The sequence below is a fragment of the Colletotrichum lupini genome, chromosome 6, assembly GCF_023278565.1.
Source record: "Colletotrichum lupini chromosome 6, complete sequence".
In the NCBI taxonomy this organism is placed as follows: Eukaryota; Fungi; Ascomycota; class Sordariomycetes; order Glomerellales; family Glomerellaceae; genus Colletotrichum; species Colletotrichum lupini.
The window spans coordinates 4,214,795-4,233,304 of NC_064679.1; the positions used below are offsets into that span (position 1 = coordinate 4,214,795).

The 18,510-nt window shown below is 47.3% G+C and overlaps 5 protein-coding genes across 5 annotated transcripts; 1 reads left to right on the forward strand and 4 right to left on the reverse strand.

The window, feature by feature from the left end:
- Nucleotides 1–220: 220 nt before the first annotated feature.
- On the reverse strand, nt 221–741 carry CLUP02_12744 (ubiquitin-40S ribosomal protein S27a; the record flags this gene model as incomplete). Its single annotated transcript, XM_049291706.1, has 2 exons — nt 221–310; nt 364–741. The coding sequence occupies 2 exons, from the start codon at nt 739–741 to the stop codon at nt 221–223; spliced, it is 468 nt and encodes a 155-aa protein (XP_049148852.1).
- A 1,023-nt stretch (nt 742–1,764) lies between these two features.
- CLUP02_12745 (40S ribosomal protein S26E) lies at nt 1,765–2,596 on the forward strand (the record flags this gene model as incomplete). The annotated part of the gene is made up of 4 exons (XM_049291707.1): nt 1,765–1,787; nt 1,984–2,111; nt 2,165–2,426; nt 2,497–2,596. The coding sequence occupies 4 exons, from the start codon at nt 1,765–1,767 to the stop codon at nt 2,594–2,596; spliced, it is 513 nt and encodes a 170-aa protein (XP_049148853.1).
- A 32-nt stretch (nt 2,597–2,628) lies between these two features.
- Nucleotides 2,629–3,810, reverse strand: CLUP02_12746 (methyltransferase; the record flags this gene model as incomplete). The annotated part of the gene is made up of 4 exons (XM_049291708.1): nt 2,629–2,700; nt 2,770–2,828; nt 2,968–3,544; nt 3,655–3,810. The coding sequence occupies 4 exons, from the start codon at nt 3,808–3,810 to the stop codon at nt 2,629–2,631; spliced, it is 864 nt and encodes a 287-aa protein (XP_049148854.1).
- A 549-nt stretch (nt 3,811–4,359) lies between these two features.
- Nucleotides 4,360–6,346, reverse strand: CLUP02_12747 (cytochrome P450 55A1; the record flags this gene model as incomplete). The annotated part of the gene is made up of 7 exons (XM_049291709.1): nt 4,360–4,472; nt 4,649–4,838; nt 4,943–5,101; nt 5,216–5,399; nt 5,485–5,597; nt 5,699–5,962; nt 6,068–6,346. 7 exons carry the CDS (start codon nt 6,344–6,346, stop codon nt 4,360–4,362), a joined length of 1,302 nt encoding a protein of 433 aa, XP_049148855.1.
- Nucleotides 6,347–16,005: 9,659 nt separating this feature from the next.
- On the reverse strand, nt 16,006–18,317 carry CLUP02_12748 (uncharacterized protein; the record flags this gene model as incomplete). Its single annotated transcript, XM_049291710.1, has 3 exons — nt 16,006–17,981; nt 18,209–18,231; nt 18,289–18,317. The coding sequence occupies 3 exons, from the start codon at nt 18,315–18,317 to the stop codon at nt 16,006–16,008; spliced, it is 2,028 nt and encodes a 675-aa protein (XP_049148856.1).
- Between the last annotated feature and the right edge of the window lie 193 nt (nt 18,318–18,510).

The following is an 18,510-nucleotide window of genomic DNA, read 5'->3' on the forward strand; positions in this document are numbered from 1 at the left end:
AGGGTCACGTCACGTCACAAATCATGGTGGAGAGTAAAGAGTGAGAGATGGTCATAGTGTGATGAAATTGCATCGTCATTGCCGGCCAGTGATGTGTACATCAACGCCCCCGTTTTGTGTGCGGCTTTCTGCCGACTAGAATGCTAACCCTGAACCGATCCTCCCAGAATTGTCGCTTTTTGTTTTCCGTAACCTCGCGCCCGCGAAACAAGAGAGAAATTTACTCCTTCTTGTCGAAGACGTAGGTGAGGTGGCAGCGGCCGCAGTACTGGCGGTCGTTCATGGCGGCCATGAAAACACCGGCACCGCACTTGAGGGAGTCAGTATTGAAACGACAGTATGATACACCAGAGGGAAACATACGGTGTCGGAGGGGCACTCGCGGCGAAGGCGCTCGATCTTGCCGTCAGAGTCAACCTTGTAGTACTTGAGGACAGCCAACTTGGTCTTCTTGCGCTTGTGCTTGATCTTCTTGGGGGTGGTGTAGACCTTCTTCTTGCGCTTCTTGGCCATACCACCACGCAGGCGCAGGACAAGGTGGAGGGTGGACTCCTTCTGGATGTTGTAGTCGGAGAGGGTGCGGCCGTCCTCGAGCTGCTTTCCGGCGAAGATCAGGCGCTGCTGGTCGGGGGGGATGCCCTCCTTGTCCTGGATCTTGGACTTGACATTGTCGATGGTGTCGGACGACTCCACCTCAAGGGTGATAGTCTTGCCCGTCAGGGTCTTGACGAAGATCTGCATGATTGCCTACTTGTCACGGAATGTTAGAATCAAATGCTTCGAAGTTTGGGTGGATAGCAAAGATTGCTGTCCGTCTCCCTCGGTCTCCTCTTCTTCGCCCCTTGTTTCCGGCAGAGTTGGATGTCGATGGCTTTGGTGGGTGGCGGCAGCGATTGAGCATTCGGCGAAGCGATTTTGCGGGCTCGACGAGCTCGCTCGCATGCCGTTAACCCTGCCAAAAGACTCTGACCCCTTCCGGTGCGCCCCCTCGATAACTCTCGAAAGACGCTGTCGATTTCGCGATTACGCCTTGCGAGAGTCGAGTGGCAGGCGACAGCGGAAAGAGAGTCCACAACTCGTCGAAAGACGAAATGCCAGAAAACGAAGGGAGAAGAAGAGGTGTAACGGGCTCATGGCCAACAAAGAGGGAGCAGAAGCATCTTCAGACGTACCTCGACAATATGTCTATTGCCTTCCTAAGCAGATCCTCAGATGGGTTCGAGTTGGGGATGAGGGAAAATTAAAAGGAAACGACTGCCGTCTGTCGCAGCGCACGGTAAATCCGTCCTGCGCAGGCGCTGGGTGGACCGGGTGGGGGGGTTTGCGAGACCTGGAAAACTAGCGAGACCACGTGATCCTGCTGGTCTGCGATTGGCCAACCATGGGGTCTGGAAATCGAATGTGTGGTGCGAAATACGATACGTACTATAGTCTTGAGGCGACTTGCCCGCGTAAAGTGCATCCTCGCCTAAAATTCCAGAGTGGGATTTTTCCAGAGGTGGGTCCACAAGCACCATTTTTCCGTACCGCACTCTCCAGCCCTGGACCAGCCCTCACTCGTACGCAACCTCCACCCACCACCACTTCGCAGCAAGGCACGTCAAAACCATTTCGCGCCCTGGTCGAACCCACCAATTGCGATTTTTTTGACTCAGCAAGCCAGAAAAGATCAAGTACGTCTCCTCGCAATTGATATACCCTCTTCTCCTTTTCTCTTTTTCTCTCCTTCACGGATCTACTAACACACAGTCAGACGTCGCCAAAATGGTCAAGAAGAGAAAGAACAAGTACGAAGATTCCCTCCTCATCCGCCCCATATACCGCGCTTCCCACATGCCTCTACCCTCACGTCCCGGCCGTCGACAACGGGTCACGATATCATGAACCTGCTCGACGACGCCGGCGACTGAGGCTCCAGATGGACACATGCGCAATGATACCCCTAAAGGAACACGATTACTGACTTGGTTTCCCCTCCTACAGCGGACGCAACAAGAAGGGCCGTGGCCACGTCAAGCCCATCCGCTGCAGCAACTGCTCGCGATGCACGCCCAAGGATAAGGCGATCAAGCGCTTCACCATCCGCAACATGGTCGAGTCTGCTGCCATCCGTAAGCCTACACCCTCTTCTTCTCAACACGTCCCAAAGACTAACAGGTATCAGGTGATATCTCTGACGCCTCCGTCTTCGCGGAGTACACCGTACCCAAGATGTACCTGAAGCTGCAGTACTGTGTCTCTTGCGCCATTCACGGCAAGATTGTCCGGTACGTTCGTCCGCGGGAGCGACGACTGCAACCCGTCGGTCTGGTTCACACCACGACCGCGGCGCGCAGGCGCTACAGAAGAACCTTGGCGCTACTCGAAGCTCCCATATCCCCCGTGCCCTGCACCTCGGCGACGCGGTCCTTCCCCTCTTGCGGGAGGTCGATTGCCGACCTGACGGTTGCTTTTGGGCCTTGTGAAAGACCCCCCAATGCTGACTTACTTTCCCAGTGTCCGTTCCGTCGTGGGCCGCCGCAACCGCGCTCCCCCTCCCCGCGTCCGCTACAACAAGGATGGCAAGAAGATCGTCCCCAACACCCCCAAGGCCTAAAGAGTTGTTTCTCTACTCGGGTACTCGGTGTTTCAGGTGTTTACAATGACGAGCAGTGGATGAAAAAGTTCTCCTTTCAGGCATGGTTTGGGAACCGGATTGGGCTTTATGATGATGTTCATCAATGGGAATCGGGCCATGGCCCTAGGCTAGCAAAGGAAATGCTTCATGACACTGTTCTCTCGCTCCCTGCAATACGTGCCATATGTCTTGTTCGTCGTGTTTGTTCTACCTGTTGAAACTCGAGTCAACTACCTACTCTCTAGTAAGCTCGAAGCCGACAAATCTCATATCGCTCCCCCACCAGCAGGGCCTCTCAATTCCCCGAGTCCCAATCTGCTCAGACACGACCGTATTCAACTTCCACTTACTCCCAGTCTGCTCCGACAACTCAGCCCACATCTTCTCCCACGTCTCCAAGTTATGCCTCAACGCAGGCTTATCCCAAACTCCCTTCAACTCAATCCCATCCGCATGACCCGCAGCATGACCCACAATCATCACCCCAGGCTCCTGCTTCAACAATCGAATCACCCGCCGCAGCACAACCATCTGCTGCTCCCGCGTCCACAGATGCAGACAAAGACCCAGGTGCGCGGTGTCAAACGTCCCCTCCATGGCGTTCAGCCTCGCGTCCCCGTCGTCCAGCATGTCTGCGTTGACGAAGCGCGTCTCGAGACGGTCCCGGTCGCGGAAGAGCTCGTACCCGGCGTCGATGTACCCTTGCTCCAGCTCGACGGCGACGATCTTGGACGAGGCGACGCCGTCGTGGACGAGGCGCCGGAGGTCCTGGCCGACGCAGCAGGCGATGTCGAGGTGGCGCGCGGATGGGTTGTCTTGGAGGCGGGCGAGGAGTTGCGGGTAGCCTGGGCGGTGGGCGAGGTTGAAGTCGAGGAAGTGGAATTCGCCGATGCAGGGGTAGGGGAAGACTTCCCAGATCTTGTCGCGCTGTGGATCGTGTTATGTTAGCATCAAGCTATATCCCAGCTTGTCTTGTGCTGGGATGGAGTAGTCGAGGGGTATACACAAGCGAAAGGGAGAGGAAAGGGAACATGTACCATGGCGACGACGTGGTCTCTGACCTCGTCTGGCGGGATGCCGGCGTACTCCTCGAGCATCTTGCGTGCCTCGGCGGAGATTTGGGCCTCGACGGAATACCATGGAGCCGCCTTGCTCCTGTCTCCCACGACGATTTGGCTGTTTGCGACTTGCATTTCGTTCATAACTTGGGCAGAATAGTGTAGTAGTCAAGAGATATTGCTTCAACACCTGACCTCAATCTCCATTCCCACCTCGCGTCAGACAGCCCCCTTTTAAAGAGCACAGCTTAACATCCCGACGGCACTCTCGCAACTCAAAATATCCTGCAATTACTCACCTCAAAAATCAAACTCGCCGAATTCGGCTCCGTCAAGCTTCAACATTGGGACGACGGTAGTCGATGCCAGTTTATTGCCGCGGTTTACCCGCGCACCCGGATCGTGCTGCGCCTTTGCGAACTGGTGAACTTTGCTTTGCCCCCTCCCTCCCGGTCGTCTGATGTCCTGGCTTTTATACTCCCCGCTCTCACCTCGACTTCACATGGAAGGAGTTTCTCGCTAAGTTCCTGAGAAGAGAATAGAAGTGATGAGATATTTCAAACTACCGAGCTTTCTATGCAAGGGCTTGATCGACGGCGACTTCGGCTTGTGGTCTTAACACCGTCTAACCTACGCCCCCCCCCTTTGAACTCCGTCCAATAAGATTGCCGTCCACGTCACCGGTCACCATGCCACCGGTAACTTGACTACTCCGACATCCTTGTGCAGGGGCGTATACTCGATATCCGGGATGGGCACGGCGATTCTCAGGCTGGGGAGCTTCTGGAAGAGCGTTGCTGTGATGGGATTCGTTAGCTCAGTGTGACTGGAGGAGGCCCATGGAAGAGGGCGAACGTGGGGAACGACGCGTAAACGTAAGGTTTTGCTTCTATGCACCAAGCTCAAGTCACATGTACGGCCAACATGACCTGTAGGATATGGATGGCAATCATAAGAGAAAAGAGAGGCTCACCAAAGACAGTCTCGAGCTCTGCGCGCGCAAGCGGCTCGGCGATACACCTGTGCGGCCCGAAGCCGAACCCCAGCGCGTGGTTCGGGTCAGGGGTCCGGTGCATGTCAAAGACGTCCGGGTCGGGGAAGACGTCTTCGTCTCGGTTGCCGGATTGGTTTGCGGCGATGATGCCCTCACCCGCCTTGATGGTCTACGTCAACGGTCAGCATGTCCGGACCAGGGCGCTTCACAAAAAAACACATGCACAAGTGAAGAGATTGACTGAGGTTATTGTGGTTAGTAGATAGCACGTACCTTGCCACCGAGGATAATGTCTTCCTTGGCCACCCGCTTCATCGCCATGGAGGAGCCGGTGTGGTATCTGCACAGCTCTTCGACAAAGGCCGGAGCGAGAGACGGGTCGGCTTTGAGTTGGGCGAGCTGACCTGGGTTTCGGAAGAGTTCGATGACGCCCTGGGGTGCCGGATGTTAGTTGAATCGTGGACCCCAAACACGCGGTCCGTTTGCTCCGAGAATAAAGACACTCAAGAGTCAAGACGGGAAGACGAGAAGACACAGGTGACTCACCAACGCAATCATATTCACCATCGTCGCGTTGCCAGCAACGAGCAGCAAGAAGGCGATTTGCACGGCGTCCGATTTTTCAATGTGACCGGGTCTGAGCTGCTCCACGACCAACTTGCTAATGAGGTCGTCCTTGGGCTCAATGTTGCGTTGGTCGACTAGCTTTGCGAGGTAGTTGAGAAGTTCTCTGGTCGATTTGTGTCAGTCATCATCGGTAACGAGGCGCGAGAGTAGGGAAATGGGGCGGCGGGGACATGTAAAGTTGGACGTACTGGTTTGCAGACTGAGCTTGCGACGCGGTACCGCTGCCGTTCGTGCGGATGGCATTCTGCTGGGTGATATATTCGAGGTCCTCGAACGGGACGCCGAGGATGGTGTAAATAATCTTAGAAAGGGTAGTTAGCAGGGCCTCAAGGTAGCTGCATCAACATGTCCGTTTTGGATACTCTCATCTCACTGCTCTTGGGTGTAAACCAAAGCACTTACATATGATGGAACAGGCAAGGCAAACTTGTCAATTAAGTCAACCGGCTCGTCGCACCCCTGCTCAACCATTTTATCTAGTAGACTTTCCACAGTCTTTTGGATATACGGCTTCATGGACGCGATGTGCTCCCGCACGAAAAGCGGCTCAACCATGCCGCGCTGCTGCATATGCGCCGGCGCGTCCATGTCGACAAAGGTGGGCTTGTTCGCGGCCGCCGCTTTCCCGCCGGCGCTGAGCTCGGGGATTCCGGCGCGGGTGCGTTCCTGTGTTGTGGCGTTAGCTCACTTGGACATACTTGATACTCCCGTTGACGTGTGAAAAAGGGGTAGTGGAAGGACGAAGGGCTATATAGGATGGAGAGATGGCACCTTGGAGAGACGCGTATCCGTGGCGACGGCGCAGACGTCTTTGTATTTCGTCACGAGCCATGCGAGGGAGCCGTCAAAGAGCTTCACTTGCGAGACGGGTTCCGTGGCGCGGAGGCGGGCGTATTCTGCGGGCGGTTCGAGGCCCGAGGCGCGTTGGAAGGGGAAACTCGGGGGCGTAGTTGTCGTCATTGTTTTCTGGGTGTGGAGGAGGCGGCGTGAAGAGAGTCGCTGGAGCTTGATCGCTGTTGAAGATAGACGAGGCAAGGAGGTCGAGAACATCGAGTAGTCGAGGTAATTCTGTCTGCGTGTAGAACACGAGGAGTCCTCTAGGGAGCCGGTGTCCTTTTGTATTTATATTTGCGTTCTTGACGGTGTTTGACGGGTCCCATCTTGTTGATTCATTCAATTCCAAATTCTACTTCTTGGGTGTATTCCTTGTTTCTGTCTTTCGTCCCCAGTTGAGTGGTAAGCAATTACGCCCTTCATCCATCCCGACCCTCTCCATCAGAGTCGTGGACGACGAGCAGTGTGGTCTGATCGTGAGCGACACTTCCCGACGTCAGCCCAAGGCGTGTAATACGGACAACCCGGTTGGTCGATGTATTACAGGGGGGAGGGGGTGAAGACCATGGTGTTGCATGTCAGGTCTACATTGATGTCAACGTCACAACGTGCGCGTAAAACAAACATGGCTTGCAAGGATCCGGAAACAGGCTTCCATAAGGCGAGCCAGGTGGACAGGCAGGTAGGCGGGCAAGCGGGCGGGAGGCTTAGTGATTGAGAGCGCCGCGGGGGACGGGGTGGTCCGCGGAGTTGTCGAATTTTCGGAACGCCAGCCCCACCACCGCAGCCCCGCCGAGACCCGGAATCATCGGGCGTTGTGGGGCCAGATTCTCCGGGTGGCTAGTCATGAGGACTACCGCATTAGGAAAAAACTCGGACGTCTGAGAGTACCGAGCTGCGAGTTTTGTCAACCAAATTTTTTTTTTTTTTTGGATATCCGCGGATGGTGTTCATTTTCTGGAGTTCCCTTCCTACCGCGATGGTCAAGCCCAACCGTGTGTTGAGTTAGAGGAAGAGAGGGGCCGGATGAGGGTTCTTTGTGATAAACTCTGTGCAAGCCTTTTTTTAGTTTTGCCTGGGTTGGCATTCCGGTGACCATCCCGCCGGCTCTTGAAGATGGGGCCCATGTATTGGAAGTTAAACTCTGTTACGAGTTATGGCACGCAGCAATGGGTATACGGAGTGTAGTAAAAGTAGCTTAACTATTAAAGTAGAAATAGACAAAAGGAGAAGGTTTATATATACGATATCTAAGATAGATACGTGATTTAGTACGTAACGGGCACTTTATGAGGTACGATTACTATCCCTATTACGTAACACACCCCCTAATTACTACCGCTAGGGAGCTATTATACTTAAAATAGAATCTCTAAATACCCTTATAAAGGCCTAATTTAGTCGAATATAAATAAAAGAAAATTAAGTATAAGGGATATACGTCTTTTAAACCGCGTTTATTATAAATATATCCCTTTATTTAAAGTAAATAGAATCCTAACCCGGAATAGCGCGTATTTTACTACTTTTAGTATATAAATTACTAAGGGCGAGGCTACTTAGCCGCCTTACGTATATTTAAATTCTCGCGGCGTCGCTTAGTTATTATTTTTCTTTTTTTTTTTAACCTCTTATAGTTATTATAAATACTCCTATTTATTATACGCGCGCGCCTGCGCCGTCAAATCGTTTACTAATTTTATTTTAGATATAAATATTTAATATATTTAGAAATAATAATAAGTTTTGCGCAATTTTTATAATATTTTTTATATACGCATTGTGCGGTTTACTAAGAGTTTAAATAGGTAATAATACTAACGAGCCCCTCTAGGTCGTTACCCCCCCCCGCGACCTCCTACCCGCTTACTAGGGCCCGGCTACCGAGCTCTCCCTCCCTAGCTAGGAGGATATCGAGGCTACTAATTAAGACGCCGAGGACTTTATTAAGTTCGAGGCTCTCCTTAGCGGCCGTAATAAGGGCAATAATAAGGTAAATAGTAGCGGTAAAAGCTCTAATAGGCTTTTACCTATCCCCCCCTCGGAGTCTAAGAGTGAGGATAAGACTAGTTTGGATAATAAGCCCTCTAAAAAGGGTATATCGTATACTTATTATTTTAGGAGTTTATATTTAATATTATTTTAGGGTTTAAAAAACGCAAAGCTAGCTCTTTTTAAAAGGGTAGTAAGAAATAGAAGAGAATACTAAGAGGCTAAGGCACCCCCCGCGGTAAGTATAGTTCTCTTTACTATTCTAAGCCTATTTAACATATACTTAGTCCCTAAGAAGCTTAAGGGAGAGGTTCTTAAGGAACGGGAGATCTAATACTTACCCTATTTTAAAGTAGCCCTCTAGTATACCGATATTAAAAATAGTAGTCGTTATTTTATAAGAAGTAGTAGCCGGTATGCGCGCTATTTTAATAGCCGTTCGGCTAAAAGGTATATTAATATACTAGTCGTCTTGCGGCCGATAGCCTAGGCCCTTACCGAGGCTATTATAGGTAGCGCTCCCTCTCTCGTAAATATATTATCCTTTTTTATTATTAAAAAGCGCACTTTTAATTATAGTTTTAGTAAAATATTACTAAGCTCTGTAGTATCGTCTGCTAGATATATAATAACTAGAGGATATATAAGAACTATATTAGCTTTTATATAGAGGACTTTTTTAATATGCGCCCCCGGTCCTCTCTCGTACTTATTATAATTATTTATAACTAACTTCCTATTACGCTGCCCGCTTCTATACCCTAAGTCGTTAACTTAATAATTATTCTAGCTCTTGCGCCCCCCGCTACCCCCGCTATTCTTAGCTTTATAAATTTCGAGGCGCGTAAGACGCGTTTCTTAATACGTATACTAACCCTCTTTTTTAATAACGCTATACTCCTAGCGATCGCGTACTTCGTAAACTAAGAGTTTAAATAGTAAGTATAAGCCTAGGTCTTATTTTTATATACGTATGCCCTACGGGGCAAGGTTATTTTATTTATTTTAGGCCTCCGGGCCGCACTCTGGGTTCCGTTTATCGTCTACTTTCGGGTATTAAGTTTTTTTAAGCGTGGCCTAAATTAATTATTTTTAACTATTTTAGCTATTTATAATAGCTTTTTGCGCATTATAGAGGTTAAGAAGTGTGCGGAAATATTCGAACTTAGCTCGTAAAAGGTTTTTAGTAAGTCTATCTACTAGTATATTTTTTATTAATATATAAGTAACTTCGAAGCTACCTCTAGCGTGCTCTTATCTTAGCTATATGTTTTATATATCGATATAGCGAAGTTAAGTAGCTATTTTTTTTTTTCCCCTACGACGAGTCGAATCGTTTACTAATTATCGTAGTTAACTAACTATACTTCTCTTAGGTTAAGGGTAATGTTTTTAAAAAGGCGCTTTAGAGCTATGGTCTCTTTTGCGGTTTCCTTAAGGTAAAGAAGCTTAGCTTTAGTAGTTAACGTCGTAACCGTTACTTAGCGTACTAATTTTTATTAAATTAGGCCGCTAAAAAGGAATATTATATATCCCTAAGATAATCGTTATGTTACCTCGTTATTTGCGAAGCTAGTATTTCTAGCTAGAAATAATAATTGCGCACTCGGTATACTACCGTAGTAGAGCGTAAGATATCTCGTTATATAAAAATATCGGATATAGTAGTTAATTATTTTAATATAGGTTGCGCTTAGGTTAGTTAGGAACCGTAATAATTGTAAGTAAGTAAAGGCGACGTTTAGTCTAATTATAATAGCTATATAAAGTATACTCCCGACCTTTTTTTAGTAGCTTTTTATTTCCTTCTTTATTACTTACCCCTCGTTTAGTTTAAACTCTTCCTAAGGAAGAGGGGTAGCTAAATATAGTAAATTTATAAAGTCGAAGCGCTTAGTAACTCGCTCGATATATACGTCGTAAATAAGGTAAACCTTACGAGTAGTACGGTCTTATAAAATCCGTACTCTAAGGAAGTAATTAATCGGTCTATTCTCTTTAAAGTTAATATATTCTTTTATACTATCGACGATCCCCTAAGCTACCTTTTAGTCGTCTCGATAGTATAGAATAATGAAGTTATTAACGTAGAACACTAGCATTACCTTCCTATCTGCGGTTTAGTAAATATAGATCTCCTCGTAGCTATATATTATGTTTATATTACGGAGTATAGAGGTAAAAGTTTAGAACTAGAGAATTGGCAAGTCTCGGAGGCTATATAGAGCGCGTTAGAGTTTACCTACTTTGCTAGTAACCTTATATCCCTCTAGGAGTTTAATAATTACTAGCTTCTCGCTCTTAAGAGGCGCGTTAAGGAATGCGTTAATAATATTATACTAGTCTACCTTAAGGTCGAATTAGGTAGCTATTACTATTATAAGCCTAAAGGCTTTTGCGGCGAGCGTCGAAGCGTACGTATTTTATAAGGGGTTAAGTAGTTATATATCCCCCTTTATATATATACGTACTTTTACCTCGCTAACCTCGTTATCGACGTCGTGCTTATAAGTATATACCTACTTTAATAGAAGTAGGATCCCTTATTTAGGATTATAGTCGACCTCTTCCTATATACTAATATCCCTTAGCTTTTTTATTTCTGCGTCTATAGTATCCCTAAGTAATTTCTATAGTTGCGGTAGGAGATATTTGATATTACTAAACTTTTTTAGTAAGCTCTAGAAGTTAACTTTAGTAAGTCGTGGTTTCTAAACTCCTCCGGAGCGCTCTAGGTAGGTCCTATAAACTGCTCCTTTTACTACTTAATAGAGTGTTATATATCCTATACTACTTTCCTCTATAGCTTTTTGCTAATTAGGTATAAAGGTAGAAAAAAAGTAATCCTAAAAACGGTTATAGTAATCGCCGTCTTTTATATTTAAATATAAAAGCGTTGCGAAGATACTACTATTAAAGCGTTATAGAGGTCTGCGGGCCCGGTTTAAACGTCTAGGACCTAACAGAGCTTTACTTAGTACTTAATAAGGCGGTTCTTATAAGCTCTGTTCTTATATAATAATAGAGGTTTATTATAAGGGTTCCTTACTAACGTCGACTTTAGCGTTAGGAATTACTTCCTCGTAATTAGTACCTCGTCTACTACGTACTCTAGCGTTTTATTAAGAGCTATTAAGAATTAAAAGCTTAAGAACCTCCGTAGTATATATAAGCGCTCGTAGAGAGGACTATAGACTGCGCAGAGCTATTTATAACCCGGTTATTATATCCCCTTTCTTACCCCTACCCCTAAGCTCGCATAAGGGGGTTATCTTAGGGGTTAGTAATAATAATAAGACTATATTAGCCTCTTTAGCCTTATTTACCGTACCCTAGAGTACGTCTATTAGTTACTTAGCGTCCTAAATAATTAAAAATCTAATAGTAATACTATCCTCAACTATAGAGTTATTTTAAGTACTAGTATTTCTAAAGTCTAGATCTACTTCCCCGAGTGCTCGAATTAACTTATCGTTAGTATTAAAAAGTTCTTATATCTCTTAGATTATTAGATTTGCTTACTCGCTTACGATAGCTTATTCTTCGTGTGCGGGATTATAAAAGACTTCTTTATTAAACTTAATATTCCTCGTAATAAATACTTACTCGAGCGCAGGCACCTAGACCCTATATAGGTTATACGTTTCTAATATATATCTAACTAAGTATCCTATATACCCGCGGGGAAGTACTTTAAACTCCTTTTAACGTATACCCCTCTTACGATCCCTATAAAGAGGGTATACTTAGTAGCTATATATATAGAGGCTACCGAGATACGGGGTAACCGGTTCAGAATCCCGCACTTAGTAACCCGTCTACTACTAGCGTTAATACCGCTTTTACTAATTAATTTCTATTATAATAAGCGAATCTCCTTTATTAGCCTCCCGTAGGGTAATATTATAAATAAAGATTACTACTAGTACTATTTCGTTTTATAAATTCGTAGGGAGGTTCGTAAAAAGGCATATTTTACGAGCTTTAGTAATTACGAGTTAACCTATTTTTTTAGCGTTACTTATGGGTTCTTTTATATATAGAGGTAGAAGTTCTATTTCGATTCCTAGCTCGCTATACTACGTTTTATATACGCGTCTAACGTTTATAGTTAAGAGAGCGGTCTTATTATTATTTTTAAAAAAGTAGATTAGAGTCCCTTTTTAACGACGAATCGCTACCTCGAGGCTCTATAGTACGAAAAGCACTTCCTCCTCTATTTTTATCCTTAAAGAGAACCCCTTGAGCTGCCTACTATATTCGTTAGAAGCTATAAGTATGTATTATTATTTACTAAGAGATAGTTCGAAGTAGAAGAGATCTTAGTATATACGGTACTATGGCCGTGAGGCTCTTCTCGAGGGTGGTCCTCTTAAGACTACTATCTTAGCTTTAGATAATATATATACTTTATACTTAACTTATAATAGAGGTTTAATACGTATACCTCGAGTCTTATATAATAATTAACGAAGAGTATTAGGTCCGAGATGACCTATTCTAAGGTGCTAGAGGAGCGCGCTATTAGACCTCTTACGGGTGCGTTAATATAAGTAACGGAATTTTTTATAGCTAATTAGTAGTATAATACTAGCTAGGCTCTGTAGGATATGCTTAAGGTTTGCGGAAGAAAGATAGGATTAGAGGAGCTTATATTCGAGGAAGACTAGATTATTCTTTTAGATAAGCTGCTTTTTAATAGTGCTCTTATAAAGCGTTCCCTATTATAAAGTACAATTTAGACCGTAGTACTAGAGTACGCTTCTATTTAGTAAAGTCTCTAAGACTATGTTAATATAAAATCCCTCGATATAAGTAACGTTCTAAAGCTTTAGATCGCAGGTTCCCTTTCCCTTAGGTCCGTTTAGGACGCCCTTTATAATACGAGTACCGCGTGCGGTAATAAGTAGTATAATAGTTCTTAATTTAACGTAGTTTTTATTACCTAATAGTACGTAACTCTCGGGTTTAAATAGGCTCTTATCGTTAACTAAATATATTGCTCTATAGCTATCTATTACCGTACTCTAGGAAAGGGGGTAAGCGCTACCTATAAGGGTACTAAAGATTGCGTTTATCTCTAAGTCCTAACTCTTTATAAGTATAGTAACTACGTAGCCCTCGTCCTAGTTTATTAATAAGCTCGCTATGGGTTAGTTAGAGGATCCTTTTAGAAACCTAGGTTTCTTAGGGGTTCTATCGTTCCTTAGCTAACTAGCTTTCTTAAGCTTACCGTAGAGTGATTTCTATTTACTTAATTTAATAGTAGCGAGGACTTCCTCTATATAGCTCCTTAGTATTCGCATTAGTAACCTACTAGCGTTTCGGCTTATAAGTGCCTATTTTAATTTTTAGTATGCTATAGGGCGCTACGGGTGTGCGCGATTATAAGGGTATATAACGTTACCCTTATTATTTACGTCGTTAACTAAGTTAGAGCGTCTAGTAAAAGTAGAATAAGCCCCTCTTTAACCTAAAGGTCGTTTAGTATATACGTCCTAGGTTACTAAGCTAAATATATACGCAATCTCCTCGAGGGTCCTCGTATACGTTCTGAAGGCTATTAATTCGCTAAAGGTTTTATATATGCGTTAGCCCTATATAGGGTTAAGTCTAGACTTAACTATAACTAAGAAGTCGAGTACGGCAATCTCTTTACTCATTTCTAGAATATCGTACGTTTTAGCTCGGAGGTAAGCGGACTATTACTCCTTATACTAACGTTAGGGATTAATTCCGATCCTCGCTTTATTAAGGGCTTATCGGTATTCCTCTCGAACCGCATTCCTTATTACTAATTCGGGGGGCACAAATTCCTATTTTAAATATTTAATAATTCGCTATATACTAAACTTAGCGCCGTTCTTAGTAGCTTTTTAAAATGCGTATTTGTATAGTATAGCGTTAACTAATTTTACTAACTACTAGGCAAGGACTTTAATATACGTATTAATAGTATTACGTTCGTAAGCTATAAGTTATTCGTATTTAGCGTCGAGCTCCTATTATTTTTAAATACTCTTAAGCGTATAGATCCTCTTTATAAGTACAGTATAGGGATAGATTTATTTACGTAAAATAGGTAGTATAGCTAGCTTCGTAAAAAGAAACCCGGCTTAGTTCTATAAGTTACTCGTACTTAAAGAAGTTAAAAAGTTCGTACTAGGAGTTATATTTAGAAACTACTAGTAGAGGATTTCTTAGTTTTTTTAGTCGTTCTCGAACGCTTTATAACGGGCCTAGTAGGCTCGTAGTTCTTCCTTATTACGGGTCGTAACTAATCGTCCGAATTTTAAGGGCGAAGTAAGCGCTATAGAGGGGTCGAGGAATGCGTCGGAATCTAGAGCGTCTAGGTCGACGTACTTCTAAACCCCGACGCCCTTACTTATAGCGCGAAGTATATTAAACTATTTAATCTAACTATCGCGGCTAGTTAGTTTAGCTTAGGCTAAAGTAAGTGCGAGTGAGTCGGTTATTTTAAAAAGATCGTAGGAATCGTATTAATAAGTACGTTATCGTAGTATAGGGTCTTAACTAAGAGCTGGGCTTATAACTATTACGAGTTATAGTACGTAGTAATGGGCATACGGAGTATAGTAAAAGTAGCTTAACTATTAAAATAGAAATAAATAAAAGGAGAAGGTCTATATATACGATATTTAAGATAGACACGTGATTTAGCACGTGACGGGCACTTTGTGAGGTGCGATTACTATCCTTGTTACGTGATAAACTCTGTTGGCAGGGCTGACAATCTCCTTGAACTACTTACGGATACTCGATAACGATAGATAGAACCGGGGTAATATACGATCAGCTTTAATCTATAACTACGTCCAGCCCTAAGCACAACCGAACCAATTCACCTTATATATATATATTAGTAGCTACTCTTTATTCCTCTCTCTAGTAGCCTTTCTGGACTTCAAGGGCCAGAAACCAGGACCGTTCCTATCAGAAACACACACGTCTCCCGCGAAGCAGGAAAGACAACACGCCAAGGGCCAAAGTCTCCAGTAGTATCTACCTTATCTTCTTCTACCCCTTCCTCATTCCCCTCTCTGCCCCCTTTTCCCTTTCCTTTCTCTGCTCTTTTCCTTCTCGTATTGTTCTTTTTCTTTTCCTTGCCCAACTTATTACAGCCCTCGTGAAGCATTAACTTATCAAAACAAGCCACGAGGCGGAACTCCTGGTCCTTAGCCGTCGTCGAGCCACTTTGTACTCACTTTTGCGGCTCAAACTCGCAGATGGAAAACAAAGGTACACGGGGGACCGGGAAGCCCGAGTCCGACGACACCGTCTCGGCTGGCTACATCAGACGCACCGTATCAACAACAGCAATCGTCAAAGTCTCTCGATCCCAAGCGGAGGCCCGTAAGTATAACACGGAACTGCACAAATAGCAAGGTAGAAGACCCTGTGAAGCCCGGCCTCACCATACAATCGCACCGCCCCGCCCCGCCCCGGCTAACGGAACGGACTCGGCGAGCCAGCACATGAGCCTCACTCAGAAGGATATGTCAAATTAGGCGGACACCAAAAGATTCCAGCACATCCATCCAAAAGGGAGCTGGAGAAAGCGTTGCAACATGATGCATCGTGGCCAAGGGTATCTCCCGCGAAGGAGTTCTGACGAGAATGGCGACGGGAGGGGGATATTATAGCTAAATAGCAAATAAAATCTGTACCATCTCTGAGATGTCTTGCCAACAATCATATCCAGACCGTGTGCTGTACGCTGAGCCGCGGCGTAGAATCCTTAGATCCCAGATGAATATATATATAGACTCAAAGTCCAAGATATACCTTCATCGTTCAGCAGAAAAATGCGACCCGGACACCGCCCCCGTCCCATGTAGAGACTCCGAAACGGACCGGCCTCATCAACGCCCTCTCCAACTCTTCTTCTTACATCCAGAAAAGGAGTCAATCATATTCTCCATCAGCAACGCCGGCCACTCCGGCAACGGCGCCTCAGTCTCCCAAAACAGCTGCTCGTGCCGCAGCCACCCCTCGTTCCACTGCGCCGACGTCCACATTTTATTGGCGCGCACGACCTTCTCAGCATCCCACGGCTCGCCGGCGTCAAAATTACACCGCACCACGGACCCGCTGCTGCCTCGCGCGATATCCCTCATCGCCTCGGGGAAGCCCTCGTAAAAGTACCCCAGGTACGACTCGTACATCCCGGAGACGGGATGCACGCCCGCCCTGGCCGCGTCCTCGCCCCGCCTCTCGAACCAGCCCAGCACCGGGTGGACGAGCACGAGGCGCCGGTCCATGGACTCGGTCCACGCCCGCTGCCACGCGGCGTCGCGCTGCACGACGGTCTGGAAGATGCGCGCGCACAGCTGCGGCGCCGGGTCGCCGTCCAGGACCAGGGAGAAGGACGCCGCGGGCATGCCCGCTGGCCCGAGAGCCAAGGCCTCCGTGACCCAGAGCGCGACGGTGGACGTGATGTCCCGCGACCGGAGCGCCCGCGTGGCGGCACGATTCTGGCGTTCGCACTGCTGGTGGGGCGTGTGCCATCTCTTGTCGACCTGGAAGAGGTTCCGCCACAGGTTCACGCGACGTTCGACCCGCAGGAGGGGGTTCTCCCAGCAGAAAGGGATCAGGCCTCGGGCGTGGCTCTCCGGATGCGCGACGGAGCGGTAGTCTTCCACGAGGACAATCTTGCGCACCTGCGCGCGCATGGCGGCGGGGATGGACCTGAGATAGCGGATGGCCGACGCGGCGGCCGAGAAGCGGTAGACTGAGCCGTCGGATCCGTGGCGGATGGATGAGAGCAGGCGCTTCTCCTCGGTGATCCACGACGATAGCTCCTTCAGGTCGGCGGCCTTGGGGATATCCCACTCCCTGACCGAGCAGCGCATGATGCGGCTCGAGCGGGTTTCCCCACCCGCCAAGCGGTTTCTCGAGATGTTCATGAGCCGGCACCATTCGAGTTGATTCCAGTCGTTCGGTTTCAGACAAGACGCGGCTTGGAGGAGGTCGCAGCAGAGCTCGAGGTATGAAGAGGGTGCCTCACCATAGGGACCGCGGCGAAAATGCGTGAAGCCCCAGGCTCTCCATGGTGTCCAGTCCTCATGATCCATTCGCTCCAGGACTCGAAGGAAGCGGGGGTGCTTCTTGGCCAGCTCGTCCAAGGTAAGTTGAGCTGTGGCCCATGACGGCTCGCCAGATGGGGACGACCCTGAGGACGAGACCCCGTCCGGGTCTTCAGTACTAGGAGGGTCGACGTGTACTTTGCTTGCAGCGGCCAAGTCGCTGCCGGAGCCGTCACTGTCGTTCTCCTCATGGTCGTGATTGCCCTCTTCTGACGTAGTTGTCCGCGCCTGTTGCTCTTGGAACCTCCGCCTCGCCAGGAAGCCTCCGGCAAAATGTAACAGTTGCTGCCTGTATCTGTCGAGGCAACGCCCAAACAGGCCGTCGAACCGAGCAGCGCGCATGCGCAAACCTTCAAGCATGGCTAAAGGGGACGGTCCAGATTCCGACGTAATGGTGGAGAACGTGAGGGTGTTGCTCCGCAAGGCTAGGTGGCGCATCTCGTTGGCGACGAGTCGACAGGCGTACATCAGGTTGAGATCGATGGGTCGCCCGTCGGCCCTCTTGAGCCTGCCACCGAGGAGATCGTCTGATTCATAGATGTATCCCCCCTCGACGATGATGTAGTGCTCATATATGAGGTCGCGGACTTCGCGCGGGATGGAGAGCAGTCGCGAGTCGGACCGCAATCCGCCGTGCGCGTGGTTCGGGATGTCCATCTCGTCATGTGTCGCCCTTGTCTCGCGACACCGGATTTCGCTTTCCGTCCCGTCGACTCGACGAAGACTCTGTGACAGAAGGACGCCTGGAGTAGCTGAAGCGAGTTGGACAATTGTGGTGGGCGTGTATGTGTGGGTTGGTGATTAGCTGAGACGTGTTGACGAAAGCGAGGAAGGGAAGCTAAGAGTAGAGGTGAGGTACCTTGGGTTGGGGGGGCACATGGAAACTCACCGCAATTTATAGCGCACTTCGCGCTACTTGTTATAGGTACCTTGGTGGACCGCAGGTGCCATGGGCACTCATTTCGGTTATTTTGCGCACCTTGCGGGCTCCCATCAGCGCCACTTCCTCTGAGTCACAGGCTGGAACCAACCTACCTAAGTAAGTACCTTGTTACACACTCCATCCACTCTTCCACCTCACTGCACATTCGCAATTGCTCGACACAATTTTTTTATTTAGAAAAACCTTTATTAGGAAGAAAAAACTAAAAAAAGACGGTCTGCTGTGGTGATAGCAGTGATTTCTAAGTACCTTGTTATCGAAGAAAGTTAATTCTTTCTGAGTCACAAGTACAAGAATACAGTTTTAATAAAACAGTATAGTGCCCACCCAGCACTTGA